Source organism: Schistocerca gregaria, chromosome X (genome assembly GCF_023897955.1).
Source record: "Schistocerca gregaria isolate iqSchGreg1 chromosome X, iqSchGreg1.2, whole genome shotgun sequence".
In the NCBI taxonomy this organism is placed as follows: domain Eukaryota; kingdom Metazoa; phylum Arthropoda; class Insecta; order Orthoptera; family Acrididae; genus Schistocerca; species Schistocerca gregaria.
This window is the reverse complement of record NC_064931.1, coordinates 695,607,717-695,623,678: the sequence shown is the minus strand read 5'-3', so window position 1 is coordinate 695,623,678 and position 15,962 is coordinate 695,607,717. Positions and strand designations below refer to the sequence as shown.

Below are 15,962 nucleotides of genomic sequence, written 5' to 3'. Positions count from 1 at the left end.
TAATTGATGTAAACTTTTCTTCAAAATATTAAAGTACGCTGATGTCCGTGATGAGTTCAGTTCAGAATTTGCCACTACTGTACATAAAGATGGGGATAAAGGAGGGAATTTACAAGATTGGACATTGTAAAATGGATGTCACCACAAATTAAGGCAATACATATTTTAAAGTCTTCGATGCCCAGAAAATCTGCATAACTTAAACCAAGGAAAGCACATTTAACATTCAAGGATTTTCATGCAATTTACAACACATGCAGTAGCGTAACATACAAGATTTGTTTCCTACATTGTCTGTTACAGTTAAAAAAAATTACACACAAATTTCATTCAGAAAATTCTGGGCTATATTTACCATTCATAGTTGAGTTCAAAGCTGCAGGAATCAATCTAAGTGTGATGTGGGATATCCAATGGAAATTCTGCACCACTAGCAAAAAGGTGAGTAGTGGGCAGTTGTCATCAGCTGTGCAGTAGCATAAGGACATCCAATTATGTCAGTTCCTACAGAAATTACGGTCTAAAATTGCAGACACTGACAGGAGACCACATAATTGAGCTAATTAAAAAAATTACAAATGTGAGTAGGACAAGAAGTTTTGAAAAAATCTGTAAATTATCTAACCCAATCCACTCCCCACCCCCCGACCCAAATCCACTAGAAGCAAACCTAAGTGTCCACCTCTATTCACCACCAATGAAAAGATCATGCACTCTTTACCTTCAAGACAGACAGGCAATAAATTTTCATTAACACTGCCTCTCTGATTCCTCATACAGAATTTCTAAATTTAGAAGACTGGCTTGGAAACAACTTTTGTTGTTGCAAAAATTGCCAATGCACATTAATACCACGTATTTAAAATTATTCAATAAGACTAGTATTACTACACTGGGACAATTAACTCAATTTTGATGAAACTGATATTGGAGGGTCAAGATTTAGGAAACCCTGAGGATCTGATGGAAAATACAAAATTGTGACTGTGACGAAGTTCTGGGCAAGGATATCATGAGAGTTTCAAATACTGGTAGGAATGTTAGTATATTTGGAAATGTACAAGCATGCTGAAACTACACATGGACTGCCATCTCTCTCTCAGATGCCTCAAGTACTAGCCTGCCAGTTTCTACCTATATACTTAAATTTCTCTAGTTACAGTTGTCAAAATCCTCTCGGACTGCCTACTCGATACACACTACATTTAAAAATGGCTCACAGGATTTAAAAAAAGGTATAAGGTAATTGCTAAATGACAACACCTGTTAATTCAAATAAATATAACAAAAGTGAACTGCAAAATGCTTTAATCAATCAGTCTCCACAAAAGAACATCTCATTCCATCTGACATTGCAAATACTGGAATGGAGTTTAACTAACACAAACTGAAAACATTTTTTTTTAACATTAAACATGACTAACAACTTTCCATCAGCAAAGTGAAAAACTTACATTAAATAATTTAATTAACTTGTTTGGAGCATGTATTATTGTATAATAGAATAAATATTCTCTTTTGAACAAGGCCTGACACTGAAAATTCAGTCATCTAAATTCTGCGAAAGCAAGAAATTTGCTGCCAAATTCTCATTCTTCTCACAGGCAAAATATGCCTGTATAACAAGGTGCTCAGGAAATCCCAGGGCTTTCAACTGAAACAAATTGCAATTGTAATTTCAACTGGACAGTCTAGGATCAAAAAATTAAATGCACCATTAATGTGTGTCCAAATTGCATAGGGCAAAATGTCATTTTGGGCTCTAAAGCTGTATCAATGAAATTTACATTCAATAACATGCAATTTAAGTTTGCATAAACACTGAAACATTATAAAAATACAAGAACACTAGCATTATTCATTTAAGAAATCCTTTACATCCTGCAATACATGCTATAAAGAAGGCCATAATGATGTGGATTAAAGAAGAGGTCTTTTTACAACTGATGATTCCTGTAATGAAGAATTACAATGAAGTAAATATTTAACACCACACACACACACACACACACACACACACAGGATAGATGACATGGATTGCAGGTGGGGTGGTAGCAGTAGGGAAGAGGACATGGATTGGAGGTGGTGTGGGCATAATAAGGAAGAGGAACATGGGTTGGGGATGGGTTGATGCAGCAGGGTAGAGGACATGGATTGGGGAGGCAGAAGACTGCGGAAGTAGAATACTAGGACAGGGAGTGGGAGGTAGAAATGGGAGAAGGTACACACCGGAAGAGGCAGATGGCAAGGGGGATTTAGAGAGACAGGGGGCACATTGGCAGCTGCAGGGGGAGAGGCAGAAGGCAGGGTGGAGGAGGCAGAAGGCATTCGACCTGGAATGGAGGAGGGGTCATGAACTGGGGACCTAGGTGGGGGACATGGAAAGGGGGGCCAAGGTGGAGGGTACAGAAAGGGGAGGCAGAGAGCAGGGTGGAGGATGCAGAGGGAGGGGCAGGGTGATATGTAGGATGAGGGGAGATAGAGCTTGGGAGGCAGTAGAGAAAGAGTGGGCATAGGTGGAAGGGTGAGGTATAGCATGGGACGATCAAAAATGGGGGACAAGGATGAGGGAGGGGCAATCTAGGGGGAGAGCATGGTAGAGGACTTGGAAGGGGGTGATGACAGGGTGTGGAAGGGGTAGAGGGTGTAGAAAGGGGTGGTGAAAGGTCACGGACTGGGGGGCCAGGGTGGATGGCGCGGAAAAGGGGGGGGGGGAGGGAGAAGGTGGACGGTGCGGAAAAGGGGGGAGGGGGCAAGGTGGACGGCGCGGAAAAGGGGGGGCGGGGGCAAGGTGGACGGCGCGGAAAAGGGGGGGTGGGGGCAAGGTGGACGGCGCGGAAAACGGGGGGCGGGGGCAAGGTGGACGGCGCGGAAAACGGGGGGCGGGGGCAAGGTGGACGGCGCGGAAAACGGGGGAGTGGGGGCAAGGTGGACGGCGCGGAAAACGGGGGGCGGGGGCAAGGTGGACGGCGCGGAAAACGGGGGGCGGGGGCAAGGTGGACGGCGCGGAAAACGGGGGGCGGGGGCAAGGTGGAGGGTATGGAAGGGGGGGGGCAAGGTGGAGGGTACGGAAAGGGGGGGAAGGGGGGTAGGGGGGGACAGGGGGGTTGATAGGGGGGGGCAAGGTGGAGGGTACGAAAAGGGGGGGGCAAGGTGGAGGGCACGGAAAGGGGGGAGAAAGGGGGGGCAAGGTGGAGGGCACGGAAAGGGGGGGGGGCAAGGTGGAGTGTACGGAAAGGGGGGGGGCAAGGTGGAGTGTACGGAAAGGGGGGGCAAGGTGGAGGGCACGGAAAGGGGGGGCAAGGTGGAGGGCACGGAAAGGGGGGGCAAGGTGGAGGGCACGGAAAGGGGGGGCAAGGTGGAGGGCACGGAAAGGGGGGGCAAGGTGGAGGGCACGGAAAGGGGGGGCAAGGTGGAGGGCACGGAAAGGGGGGGCAAGGTGGAGGGCACGGAAAGGGGGGGCAAGGTGGAGGGCACGGAAAGGGGGGAGAAAGGGGGGGCAAGGTGGAGGGCACGGAAAGGGGGGGGGGCCAAGGTGGAGGGCACGGAAAGGGGGGGGGCCAAGGTGGAGGGCACGGAAAGGGGGGGGGCAAGGTGGAGGGCACGGAAAGGGGGGGGGCCAAGGTGGAGGGCACGGAAAGGGGGGGGCCAAGGTGGAGGGCACGGAAAGGGGGGGGGCCAAGGTGGAGGGCACGGAAAGGGGGGGGGGGGGCCAAGGTGGAGGGCACGGAAAGGGGGGGGGGCAAGGTGGAGGGCACGGAAAGGGGGGGGGCCAAGGTGGAGGGCACGGAAAGGGGGGGAGCCAAGCGCGTGTGCGTGTGTGTGTGCGTGTGCGTGTGCGTGTGCGTGTGTGTGTGTGTGTGTGTGTGTGTGTGTGTGTGCGCGTGCGTGTGTCGGGGGGGGGGGGGGGTATTGTAGAGGACATGGAGGGGCTACGCAGAGGATTGTGGGAAAGGTAGAAGATTTTTGGAGAAGGGGGGTGAGGAACATTTAGGATGTGGGCCCACAGCAGGGGCTGGGGCCACAAGGCAGAGGGTCTGAGCTATAGGTAGAGAATCGTGGGTGGGGGTGAAGGCAGAGTATGGCAGACAAGGTAGAGGAAATTAGGCACCTAGTCCTTTCCAGAGTGTCCTTTTAGTGGTAATCAGCCGTCTGATTGGTCTGATGTAGCCATTCACAACCTAGTACCCTGCGTCACCTCTTCATTTTGGAGTAGCGCCTACACCTGACATCTTCAGTTATTTGTTGCATATACTCCAATCTCTGTCTTCCTGATCAGTTTTTACCATCTTCCACTCCCAACTCCCTCTAGAACCATTGAAGTTATTCCTTGATGTTAACAGATGATGTTATTCAGCAATTTTGATGTTAAGTTTTTTGCTAATCTAATTTCTGTTGTTCCTCATTACTTTAGTTTTCTTCAGTTTACTCTCAATCCATATTCTGTACCCATTAGGCTGTTCACCAGGTCCTTCTTCACTTTCACTTAGATGCCGTGTGGCAAGTATATCTTATAATCCATGTCTTTTCACCCTGACTCTAATCCTGCTTCTGAACTTTTCTTGTAGTTCAGTCATTGCTTCTTTGATGTACAGACTGCACAGTAGTGGCTGAAGACTGCATCCCTGTCCAACACCATTTTTAAACTCAGCACTTCATTTACAATTTTCCATTCTTATTATTCCCTCTTGGCTTTTGTGTATATTACACGTCCCTCCCCATTTTGAACACCTTGCACCATTTTTCGTTGTCAAATGATTTTTTCTAGGTCCACAAATCCTATGAACAGGTCTCAATTTTTCTTACGTCTTGCCTACATTATCAAATGCAATGCCAGAACTTCCTCTCTTGTGCCTTTACATTTCTTGCAGCCAGACTGACTGTCACCTAAGAGATCCTCAATTTTCTTTTCCATTCTACTGTATATATTTCTAGTCAGTAACTTTGAAGCACGAGCTGTTAAGCTGATTGTGCAATAGTTTCCACACTCACCTGTTATTGCTATCTTTGGGATTGTGCAGATGATATTTTTCTGTAAGTCTGATGGTATATCTCCTGTCACACACTGTCTACAAACCACCTTTAATTCCTAAGGAATGTTATCAATGCCTTCCATTTTAGCTTATCTCAAGTCTTCCAAAGCTCTTTTCAATTCTAATTCAAATACTGGATCCCCAATGTCTTCCATATTGAGTCCTGTTTTCTCTTTCATCACATCATCATCATCTTCCTCTCGTAGAGATCTTCAAATGCTCTCTTTACATCTATCTGCTCTTTCCTTTTTCCTGTAACACTTTAATGTTAACACCCTTGCTTTTAAAACTTACTTTTGACTTTTCTATGCGCTGAATTTGTCACACCGATGACTTTTTTTTATTTCTTTACATTTTTTTCTGCAACATTTCACTTTAGCTCCCCAGCGTGTCCTATCTATTTCTTTCCTAAGTTACTTATGTAGCTTTATTCCTATTTTTCTCTGAATGTTTGTACCTTCTTTGGTTGATTAGTTGAAGTATTTTTTTCTGTTACAACAAGTTTCTTGCTTCATATCGCAACTAGATTTTACTGTAACTAACAAAAGACAGTAAATAACATTGAAAACTACAGACAGTAAATAATCCACAACAATATAGATTGGGTGCAAAGGGTGGGGTGGAGACAGGGATCAGAACTGACCTTCCATGAAAGAGAGCAGGAAAATTTCTATTTGCTTTAATCCGATACCAAACAAGGTAATTTTACAAAAGTGTGTCATAAACAGCAAAAACTACTCAAAGATGCAGCAGAGGTGAATCTTGAATTGGCAAGGCAAAAAGATTGCAAAACATTGGGAAATGCTCAAGAAATGTAGAAGCAGTGCATTCTATCATTAAGTCACATTTAGAAAATAAAAAGCACGACAGATATCTTAAGAACAAACAGGAGAAATGGACAGTTTCATGATACTGTATCAGACGACCAACAGTAATGGAGTAGCAAAGAAGAGACACCCAGAGCAATTTAACAAAGTACTATCCTTAACTACTTCATCTTGATCATTATCTTCTTCTTCTTCTTCTTCACTATCTGGGCCTACCGATTATCACAGGGCTCGTATCTGCTCCTTGATAAAGTTTTATTCTTTTCTTCTTTCAGTACGACTATACTTTTTGTTTGTGAACCAGCTCTCCCCACCCACCCCCCAAAATTTTGTCCCTTTGGTTTTCATTCTGGTGAAGGGCTTTGGGAAATCTTCATCAGTTGGCTTGCCAGAAACACATTTGGTCCTGTGTTTTCTACAATAGGTTCTCCAGTCGTTCCTGATCAGATTTTAACAATGGAATTCACTTGCTCTTGGAGACTTTCCCCTCTACTGCTCACTGTGAAGACCCTTGTGGTGAGCCTTTCAGGATTCAAGAGGGTCAAGTGTCCACAGAAGGCCAGTTGCCTTTTCTTTACACACGATTGTGCCATCCTTGTGTTTAAACAACTCATGATGCCAGATTCTGTAGGTGCCTTCCCCTTCTCTTACAGGTCCTTTCTGTAGGTGCCTTCCCCTTCTCTTACAGGCCCTGGTATCCTCCTCAAGATCTTCTTCTCCTTGAACTCCAAGGTTTTTGGAGACACATATGGATATGTAGATACTGTGGCAGGAGTGGTAAGCCCTATGAAATTTGGTACATCTGGTCTCTATGGCAAGGTTTTCATTCTGGTTTGCAGAGATCCACTCTCCTAGGTACTTGACTTCAAGTACATTTCATATGGTGTTGTCTTCTCCTGGAATTCTAGAAGGGGCTTCCTTGATGTCAACCATGAATTCAGTATTCTGGATGTTGATTTTTCAGCCAGTGTTAAGCTCTGTAGGTTGCAAGTAGCCTCCTCCAATCTTGTTTGCTAGTAAGATTAGGTCAACAAGTGTGGTTAAAAGAGCTTCTTATCCCTTCTAAAATTCTACTAGGGGCTTCTAACTTGGCTTTCCTAGCTGAAGTTGGTGCTGTATTAAGATTTTGTATCTGTTCTGCACAGGATCCCTTGATGCAGAAGCTAGCCTCCTATTCACCTATTGTTGGCCTAACTGGGTGGTGGTCCTAGTTAGCAGGGCTGCAGAGAGGGTCTTGTAGGTGACCTGTAATTCTTAAGGTTTGTCTTGCTTACCTTCTTGTGCAGTGGGTTAAACACAACAGCCATCCAGCCTTCTAGTAAACTCTCTGTCATCCCCATGTCCTGCATTATTGGATATTCTACATGACTCATAGTATGAAGGCTTTCACGACCAGATGACATATCTTATGGTAAACCTTCCGAGATGTAAGGTCGTGGTTAGGAGCTGAACAGTTTCATGGACCACGACCTTACATCCCGGAAGGTTTACCAGAAGATATTCTACATGACTGTTCATTTGTGTGTTTCCATATCTCTGATACTATGCAATTTTTGCCTGAGGCCTTGTTGTTCTTAAAACTCCTCATGACATCCTCTGCTTGTGCATTTGTGGTTGTTGAAAATCAGGGTTCCTAGTGGAAGGGTCAGGAAAGATTAAGTCTCTCTTTAGCTTATCCCGTGCAGAGGAGCTTCTGGAAACTGTCTGCAAGGTGGTTGGTGCAGTCCCTGTTGTTCAGCTGCAGCATTCAATCTGGCCCATGGAGAAATATGGTAGGAGCTGTATACTGGGTTGTCTGCTTCTTGGGTTCCTTGTGCAGGTCTCCTGAGTTGTTTCCCTCCAAGTTTTCTTCTGCCGGTTGTGTAGTAATTTCTCTTCACTCTGCAGATAGTGTCGTTCTTTGCTTGATGAGGGCCTCGGGATTGGATTTATTCTTACAGTGGTTCCACCTGACTCAGGCTTCAAACATTTCTTCTACAGCCTGATCATACCTTTGTTGAATAAAGTGGGGATAGTTTCTTAGACAACATCCAGTAGAGCCTTTTGTAAGGAAGGCCATTCTTCTTCCAAAGCATTTTTCCTCAGTGTACCATGAAAATCACAATCTTCATTGTGAAGTCACAGTGTTGAACCTGGAAATCTCAAGCTACTTTGAGGATTTGGTGCTCTCCTTAAGGGTTTCAGGTCTGTCTTGACCAGTGAGAGTCAAAGAGTCTACAAAGTCTATATTGGTTCCTCTCAATACCTGAACATTCTATAACTACATGATACAGTCTTCCTCAACAGAGGCTTGACAACTGTTGATTTTAGGACCAAGGTGTACTTGTACTTGTTACAGAGATCTAAGAGACCTTCTCCACCTGATCTCTCACACACACACACACACACACACACACACACACACACACACACACACACACACACACACACACACACAGAGAGAGAGAGAGAGAGAGAGAGAGAGAGAGATATCAATCTTACCCTATCAATTGCCTCACGATCCTGCTGGGTGATTTGTATTGGGCCAGGTGAAAACAAGCCTCCCTCATCGGAAGCAGCACGAGCAGAAGATTCACGGGTACTATCAGTTCCAGGAGTTGATACTGGTCCTAAGAACAGCATTCATTTCACATAATTACTCACAACACAATACAAAGGTGTGATGTTTAGTGTATGTTGCCACACAACATCCTCTAAATTGTAATTAATGTAGTTGAATTACTGAAATAATTTAGTTCAAAACTTGAAAAATCTTTAACCTTTAAAGTATTAGATCTAGAAAAAGCTTTTGTTTCAAATCTATCCTTAAATGCTTACACACATTTATCATCATCAGAGAGATCATAGTGTCCGCAAAGCCATTATTTACCCAACCATTGACTTGTATGTGACATTGTAATTGCTGTTAGCAGTTTGCTGTATCATTTTTAAACTGCAAGCACACAAACCTTCATCTTGTATATTCTTCACAGTGATATCTAATTCAAAATAAAATCAAGTTACTACCAGCCTTAGAGTGTAATTTTATATTGTACCACATACCAACAGCTTGTAAATAACACTTGTTGACTTAAATGAAAAATTCTTTCAAATTCACAGCGATAAGGTGGTACATTTTATTCATGCATAATTGTACTTTATTCCACTATTTAAATTTTACAAAGAACTATATATCAAAATTATGTTGTGCTCCCAAGAATTAGGAAACAAAGGTAAAGAACTACAAAAATCCTGGAGTTTTTATACTTGCAGATTTGATCAAAATCTTAATGTGCGTCCTGAAACCATACTTGTTAGGATGAGGAATGCAAAGAGACTACTTGCTATTCAAACCACATATGAGCAAGAAGAATGTACAGTGGTAGTTTTAACTGTCAAATAACAATGTGTCACAAACACCAATGTGTTTCAACAATTAATATTAACAAAACTGATGAAGCAATTATTTAGTCACCACCACAGCTATTGTCACAACAAAACACGTTACCCTGGCCTAGTTACAACACTAATGAGGAGACTCAATTTCCTTATGGTGTGGACATTGTTCTCTTTGTAAACTGTGTCACCACATAATAAAAAAATTTAACATTTAGACTAATATAGTCTACAGATTTCCTTTTCCTTTATTTTCACATAAGGGAATTAACTACTTTCGCAGTTCTGCATGCCAATACAGGAATTGTTTAGTCATTCAACAATAGCATTAACAGGGCACTGAAACTCTTATCAGCTAGTTGAGAATAAACTCAATACACTAAAATGACCACGTGAAGCACTACATACAATTTTCATGAAATCCAGGACACAATGACAAACTTCTAACCCAAACCGTTCATTAGTATCTTTTAAATGAGATCAGAACCTAATATAGGTGGTAACTAGGTAATACGTCCTTAACGGTGTTTTGCAAAAAGGAAGAACAGTCTCAAGAAACAGACTCAGAAATCAGCACGAGACGGCTTTAAAAACAATTGAAAGTTTATCCCTTAACCTCTGTCGGAACCAACATACTTTTTAATTTGTAACATTTTGCACACCAAGATGGCACTGAAACTTAAAATGTCATAAAAATTTACAATTATGTCAGAACGCTGAAATAAGCAGTGTGCTTTATTGCTGTGCCAAGGTGAAGTAACACAAAAATTTTCTTATTGGATCCCACCAGCACATAACATATCCTTTTTTCTGCCCCTATCACTTTTTTTCCACTAAGTTTTGTTCAATTCACAAAATATTTTTTGCAACAGTTACTGCTGGTTTCTGCCTTACTAGAGAATCTGACAGAAGGAAATAACATTTTACAGCAATACGGCTTCACGAAAATGGTACAAGTTGCTTGCAGATGCTGTATTCAGTTCCCAATGATACATACATCTGCAATTCAGGCAATGAAACTGATTCGAACTAAGCAATTTCTTCTGATATGACGACGAATCTGAGTCGTGTGTTTTCACATGGAATTCCTGAAGATAATGAAGTCACAGATCCAGACCGAACGCGATTTTTACTTTGGAAAAAATCCTTATTGGACAGGGTGTAAAATACAAGGCATGGCTATAAAAAATTTGACTGTTGCTGTAAAACATTTTATCAAGAACATGAATACTTAGTTACTCTGACCCTCAATATATTCCCCTCTTCTATACATATAGCACTCCATGCAGATTTTTCACTGATGGACACACTGACACAAATCTTCCTCTGTGAGGTCCTCTTCCACTGCTTCAACAGACAGAAATCTTGTTCCTTTTAATGTAGATTTGCCCTGGGGGACTAGATAATAGTCACATGGTGCTATGTCAGGTGAATAAGGTGAGTGGTCTAATGCTGAGATGCTGTATTTTATTAGAAACCTCTTAACAAACAATGTGCTATGAGCTGGTGCATTGTCTTTGATGCAGAACCCATGACTTGTTCTTTGACAATTTGGGTAATTTTTTCTATTTTCTCACAGAATTGAGCAAGAAACTCATGGAAGTAATTCTGATTACATACGATGTGTCGGTTATTATCGACATTCCTGAATAAACAGACACTGTTTTGATACTGCGGCCAATGATCACTTCAGTGCAGCTGCTCACCATGCTTTAACTCATGGCAATTGACTAAATGCTGTGAGTAATGAGGATAATGGGCGAGGGCACTATGTCAGTAGTGTGTGGGTAAGTTGAGAATTTCAGAGTGCTAGTGTAGTCTGTGCACTTCCATATCCGGATGGTGCAGTGTTCAGTGCCTCTGTAAGCAGGAAACCCCAGTTCGAATCCCGGTCTAGCACAAATTTTCAACTTTCCCAATTGATATATCAATGCCCACTGGCAGCTAATGTAAATAATTCCTTTATGGCTTAACTTTGATTAACAGTTTTACCTTCAAGAAACGAGCAAAGATACACGATTCCACCAATATGATTCGTATAATACAGCCAATCAGTTGCCAAAAGATTTTACTTAATCTGGTTTCAATACTAACCATGGGTGTCTTCATAAGAAAAACCAAAAACTATTACCTATAAATGATTACCAAACTGTTAGTACAGATTAGAACCAAGAATAGATGGTTATAATACCAAACAAATTTACGAGGTTGGCTATACTCACATGTTTTATGAGGAAAATGCTTTCGTCATATAAAATACATTAAAAATCACATTTAAAACCATACACAAATTACAAGTATTGGAACTGACATAACAGTGGCACTTGTCAGTTAACATTATAGCTACATGACATAGCACACTGTGCAACGCTGAAGGTTGTTAGAGGAAACAGGCACTGGAGATGACATCAGTCTAAGAGGTTCACAGGTCGAAGCTGCTGCAATGTGTACACGAAACAAGTCATGCCACCTATTAACAGTTGAAGAAATCAAGTGCTTACATTAAGAACAATATTTGAAACAGCATATAAGGGTTCATCTCACATATCAACAGCCAGCATTACAATTTTTTAAATTTATATTATTTTTTATTACAGGACAATGCCATACCAAATATTCTATACATTTTGTATGAAAACAAATTACAAAGTAATAATGAAATGAAAAGAGGAAGACGAGATTTTAGAGGCTACTCTGAGGAAAATGAGGTGTCAATTTTAAGCATTTCAAAGTAAGGGCTTTGTACCATTAAAGAAATCTTTATTACTTAGTGACAAATGGTCATTCAGAATTAAACTGGCTTTAAGAGAAAGATGTTTGAATGTTTCTAATTCTTCAAAGAAATTATATCTGAAGCCTTTCTTTTCTCGTGTAGTAGACTGAAATCATGGCTTGTGGCCTGTAATTAATAAATCATCAGCAAAGGTGAGTCATATATTTGTACTTTTTCTCCCTAAGAGATATTCTTGATATCTAACAATTATTGCTCATTCTGTCTGTCCCATGCAAACGCTGGACGTGTGTCACAGCCAATTTTGTGGAAACCTGAGCCTTGTAAGCGAGAATGCACTAGTTTCAAAATACAAATAAGATTATTTTTAAAACTATTTTATAGAAAATATACTCTGCAATCATATCTGTTTTGGAGGAGAAGCTCTATCCTTTAAGATACAGACGCTTCATTCCGTCTGTTATTTTTAAAAATATGGTCCACTATGGTTGGTTCCTAACCATTTTGACTGTGAGACTTCTAATCAAATTAGCTCAGCATTAGGATTTTCATCAGATACAGGAGTGCAAACAGCTCTATGGATGGCAGAATGAAGAAAGACTTTTTTGTGAAAATGAGGGTATGTTGAACAGGACAGTACTATTTGATCGGTGCACGTTTCTTTAGGAAAAATATTGAAAGAAATTCTGTCATCAACTATTGTTAATATTAGATCCAAATAATAACTGATATAATTAATTTTTGAGCACATATGTGAAAGTAAATTTTTCGTGAAGTGCATTAAAGATTTAGAAGAGATGATCAGTGTCTTTATTAGGCCCTCTGTAAATAAGCAAAATGTCATCTACATATCTGATGTGCAAAAGAATACCTACAGTCGCTGCTGAAAAATTCTTACAAAATTTTTCTTCTAAGGAATTTATGAATACGTTTTCAAGAATACCAGCAAACTGAATACCCAATGTATGACCATTCGATTGCTGATACAATTGTCTGTTGAATTCAAAATAGTTATATTTCACTACAATTTGAATTAAATTCATGAAGTCAGTAATCTGCTCATCAGAAATCTCTTTTTTCTGAAGACTTAAATTTTTCCCTACTATAGCTTAAGTGTATTTTCACAGATATGTTCATGTTAAGATTTTTAAAACAGAATGATAACAGCTGGGTATTTTGATCAAAATGTAAGCATTTTATTTTCCTAATGCGATTTTGTCTGTTGGAAATTGAATGGCAAGTTGGATGATCATTTTGTGGACTTTAAACTGAGAACATAACTTTGTAGGTTGAAAGTTCATGTTAATCAGGTACCTTTTATGAAATGGTCTGAGTAGAAATTTTTTGCATAATTAATAACAGACCTAATTTCACTTTGCAAAACTGGAGTGGGGTCCTCATGCAGCTTGAAAATAATGTTTTCCTCAAACAACTGTTAAGTTTTTGTTACAAACTACTGTTTCCATATTGGAAAGGTTGAAAGTATAATGAAGGCCTAATTTATCTGATTAAAAAAAACTGGTCTCAAGAACATAAAAATGAAAAGGTCTTTCCAGACCAGTAAAGCTCATAATGTGTGCAATATTGTAAGCAAACATTTAGCCAATTTTCAAAGTACAGTTAATTGTGATAAAAAAATTAAGAACGTTAACATAAGCTTAAAGAGAATCATGCATTAATAAGGAAATCTGATAAAGACAATGACCTAATTGTTGCAGGCAAACACGATTATGTAATGAATCCCCCCCCCCCTTTTTTTTTTAGTAAAACAATACTTATTTAGCTACATGAGGACTCAGTCAAGTTTGGCAAAGAGAAATTAGATCCACAATTAATGATGATAAATTTCTACTGAGACTGTTCCATAAAAAGACAGCTGATTAACACGAACCCTGAACTTCCAAAGTTATGTTCTCAGTTTAGAGTCCACAAAAAGGGTCATAAGATTCGTCAAATTTCTAATAGTATAAATGAAATGACACAATTTTAGAGACTTTACTAGTCTCTACATACACAAAAAGTATGAATATGATTTTCACAATCTAGCAAAGTTTCTTCATGACAAGATAAAAAAGATCTTATGCCTTTCAAAATAGTTATTCAATTCTCAACAGTCAAAATCGCATCAGTAAAATAATAATATACTTACATTGTGATCAAAATATGATGATGTTATTGTTCAATTTTAAAAATCAAAACTTTAACTACAGTAGAAAAAATTTACATCTTCATAAAAAAGAGATTTATGATAAGCAGATTACTGGCTTCACAAATTTAATTCAGACTGTAGTCAAACACAATTATTCTGATTCCAACGGACAGTTCTATCAGCAATCCTACAGTCTTGCAATGGGTAATCCATTAGTTGGTATTCTTGCAAATACAGTCATATTTCAGCCGCCACTCTAGGTATTCTTTCATATTCCAGGTATGTTGATGACATTTTGATTATCTACAGAGGGCCTAATAATGGCACTGATCAACTCTTCAGAATCTCTAACGAACTGCACGAAAAAATTACTTTCACATATGAGCTCAAAAATGAATTCAGACAGTTAAATTATTTGCATCTAATGTTAACAACAGTTGATAACAAAATTTCTTTCATTTTTCTCACAAAGAAACCTGCACTGATAGAACAGTACCATCATGTTCAACATACCCTCATTTTGACATAAAAAGTCTTTCTCCATGCTTCCTTCCATAGGGCTGTTTCCACTCCTTTATCTGACGAAAATCTCGATGATGACATTATTTTGATTGAAACTATCAGTCAGTAATGGATACGAACCAACCATAGTGGACAATACTTTCAGAAATAAAACCAATAACAAAATCATCACTCTTGGCAGGCAGAATGAATAGAACAAAAAAATTTTCTATGCAATTTTCAGGGCCTATATATTACCGAGTACTGCTTCTCCCCCAAATCAAATATGATTGTAAAGTATATTTTCTATTAAATAGTTTTAAAAATAATCTTATTCATAAATTGAAACTAGTGCATTCTCCTTTACAAAACACATGTTTTCACAAGATTAGCTGTGACACGTGTTCAGCCTATTGCACAGGACAGACAAGACGAGCATTGTCTGTCGAGCATTTTTCAAGAGCACCTCTTAAGGGAAAAAGGTACAAATATATAGAACTTGGCTTTGCTGATCATTTATTAATTACAGGCCCTAAGCCTAACGCTACATAATAAACATTTCTTTAATATTATAAAGCCTAAAGTTGACTCCTCTCTTTCCTCAGTGTAGACTATAAAATCTCGTCTTCCTCTCTCCTTTTACACTGTAAATTGTTTTCACACAAGATGTATGGAATATTTGCTATTGCATTGTCCTTTAAAATAGTTTTTGTGTAATAGTGGCCGTTCACTTGCATAATGAACACTTATGCGCCATTTAAATATATTTTTTTAATGTAATCAGTTGATTTCTTTAACTGTTAATAGATGACATGACTTGTTTTACACCTACATTGTGGCAACTTTGGCCTGTTAGCCTCTTCGTCTGATGTCACCTCCAGTGCCTGTTTTCTGGTTCAAATGGCTCTGAGCACTATAGGACTTAACATCTGAGGTCATCAATCCCCTAGAACTTGAGAACTACTTAAACCTAACTAACCTAAGGACATCACACACATCCATGCCCGAGGCAGGATTCGAACCTGCGACCGTAGCGGTCGTGCGGTTCCAGACTGCTTGGGCACGACTGCCGGCGCCTGTTTTCTCTAACAGCCCTTAGTGATGTACAGTGTGCTATACTACGTAGCTACAGTTTTTACTATCAAGTACTATTGCTATGTCAGTTGCAATACCTGTAATTTTTTGGGGTTTTAAAAATGTGATTTTACCAAATCATCTTTTACGATTAGAGCATTTGGCTCATAAATCTGTTTCAATCTGTCAGTACCCAAGTATAGTTACCTCTTAAGTTTGTTCGGTATAATAACCATCTATTCTTGGTTTTATTCCATGCTAATGGTTTTGTA

The 15,962-nt window shown here is 40.0% G+C and overlaps 1 protein-coding gene across 2 annotated transcripts in view; it reads right to left on the bottom strand.

Moving 5' to 3' along the window:
- Positions 1 to 1,291: 1,291 nt before the first annotated feature.
- Positions 1,292 to 15,962, bottom strand: part of LOC126297724 (UV excision repair protein RAD23 homolog B-like) — a 146,538-nt gene continuing 131,867 nt past the window's right edge. For both annotated transcript variants that reach the window (XM_049988865.1, XM_049988864.1), the window contains 2 exons: positions 8,342 to 8,469; positions 1,292 to 1,654 (listed from right to left, as the gene is read on the bottom strand). In XM_049988865.1, coding sequence (XP_049844822.1) covers positions 1,544 to 1,654; positions 8,342 to 8,469 — 239 coding nt within the window. In that variant the 3' untranslated portion in view covers positions 1,292 to 1,543. The remainder of the gene's footprint in view (positions 1,655 to 8,341; positions 8,470 to 15,962) is intronic.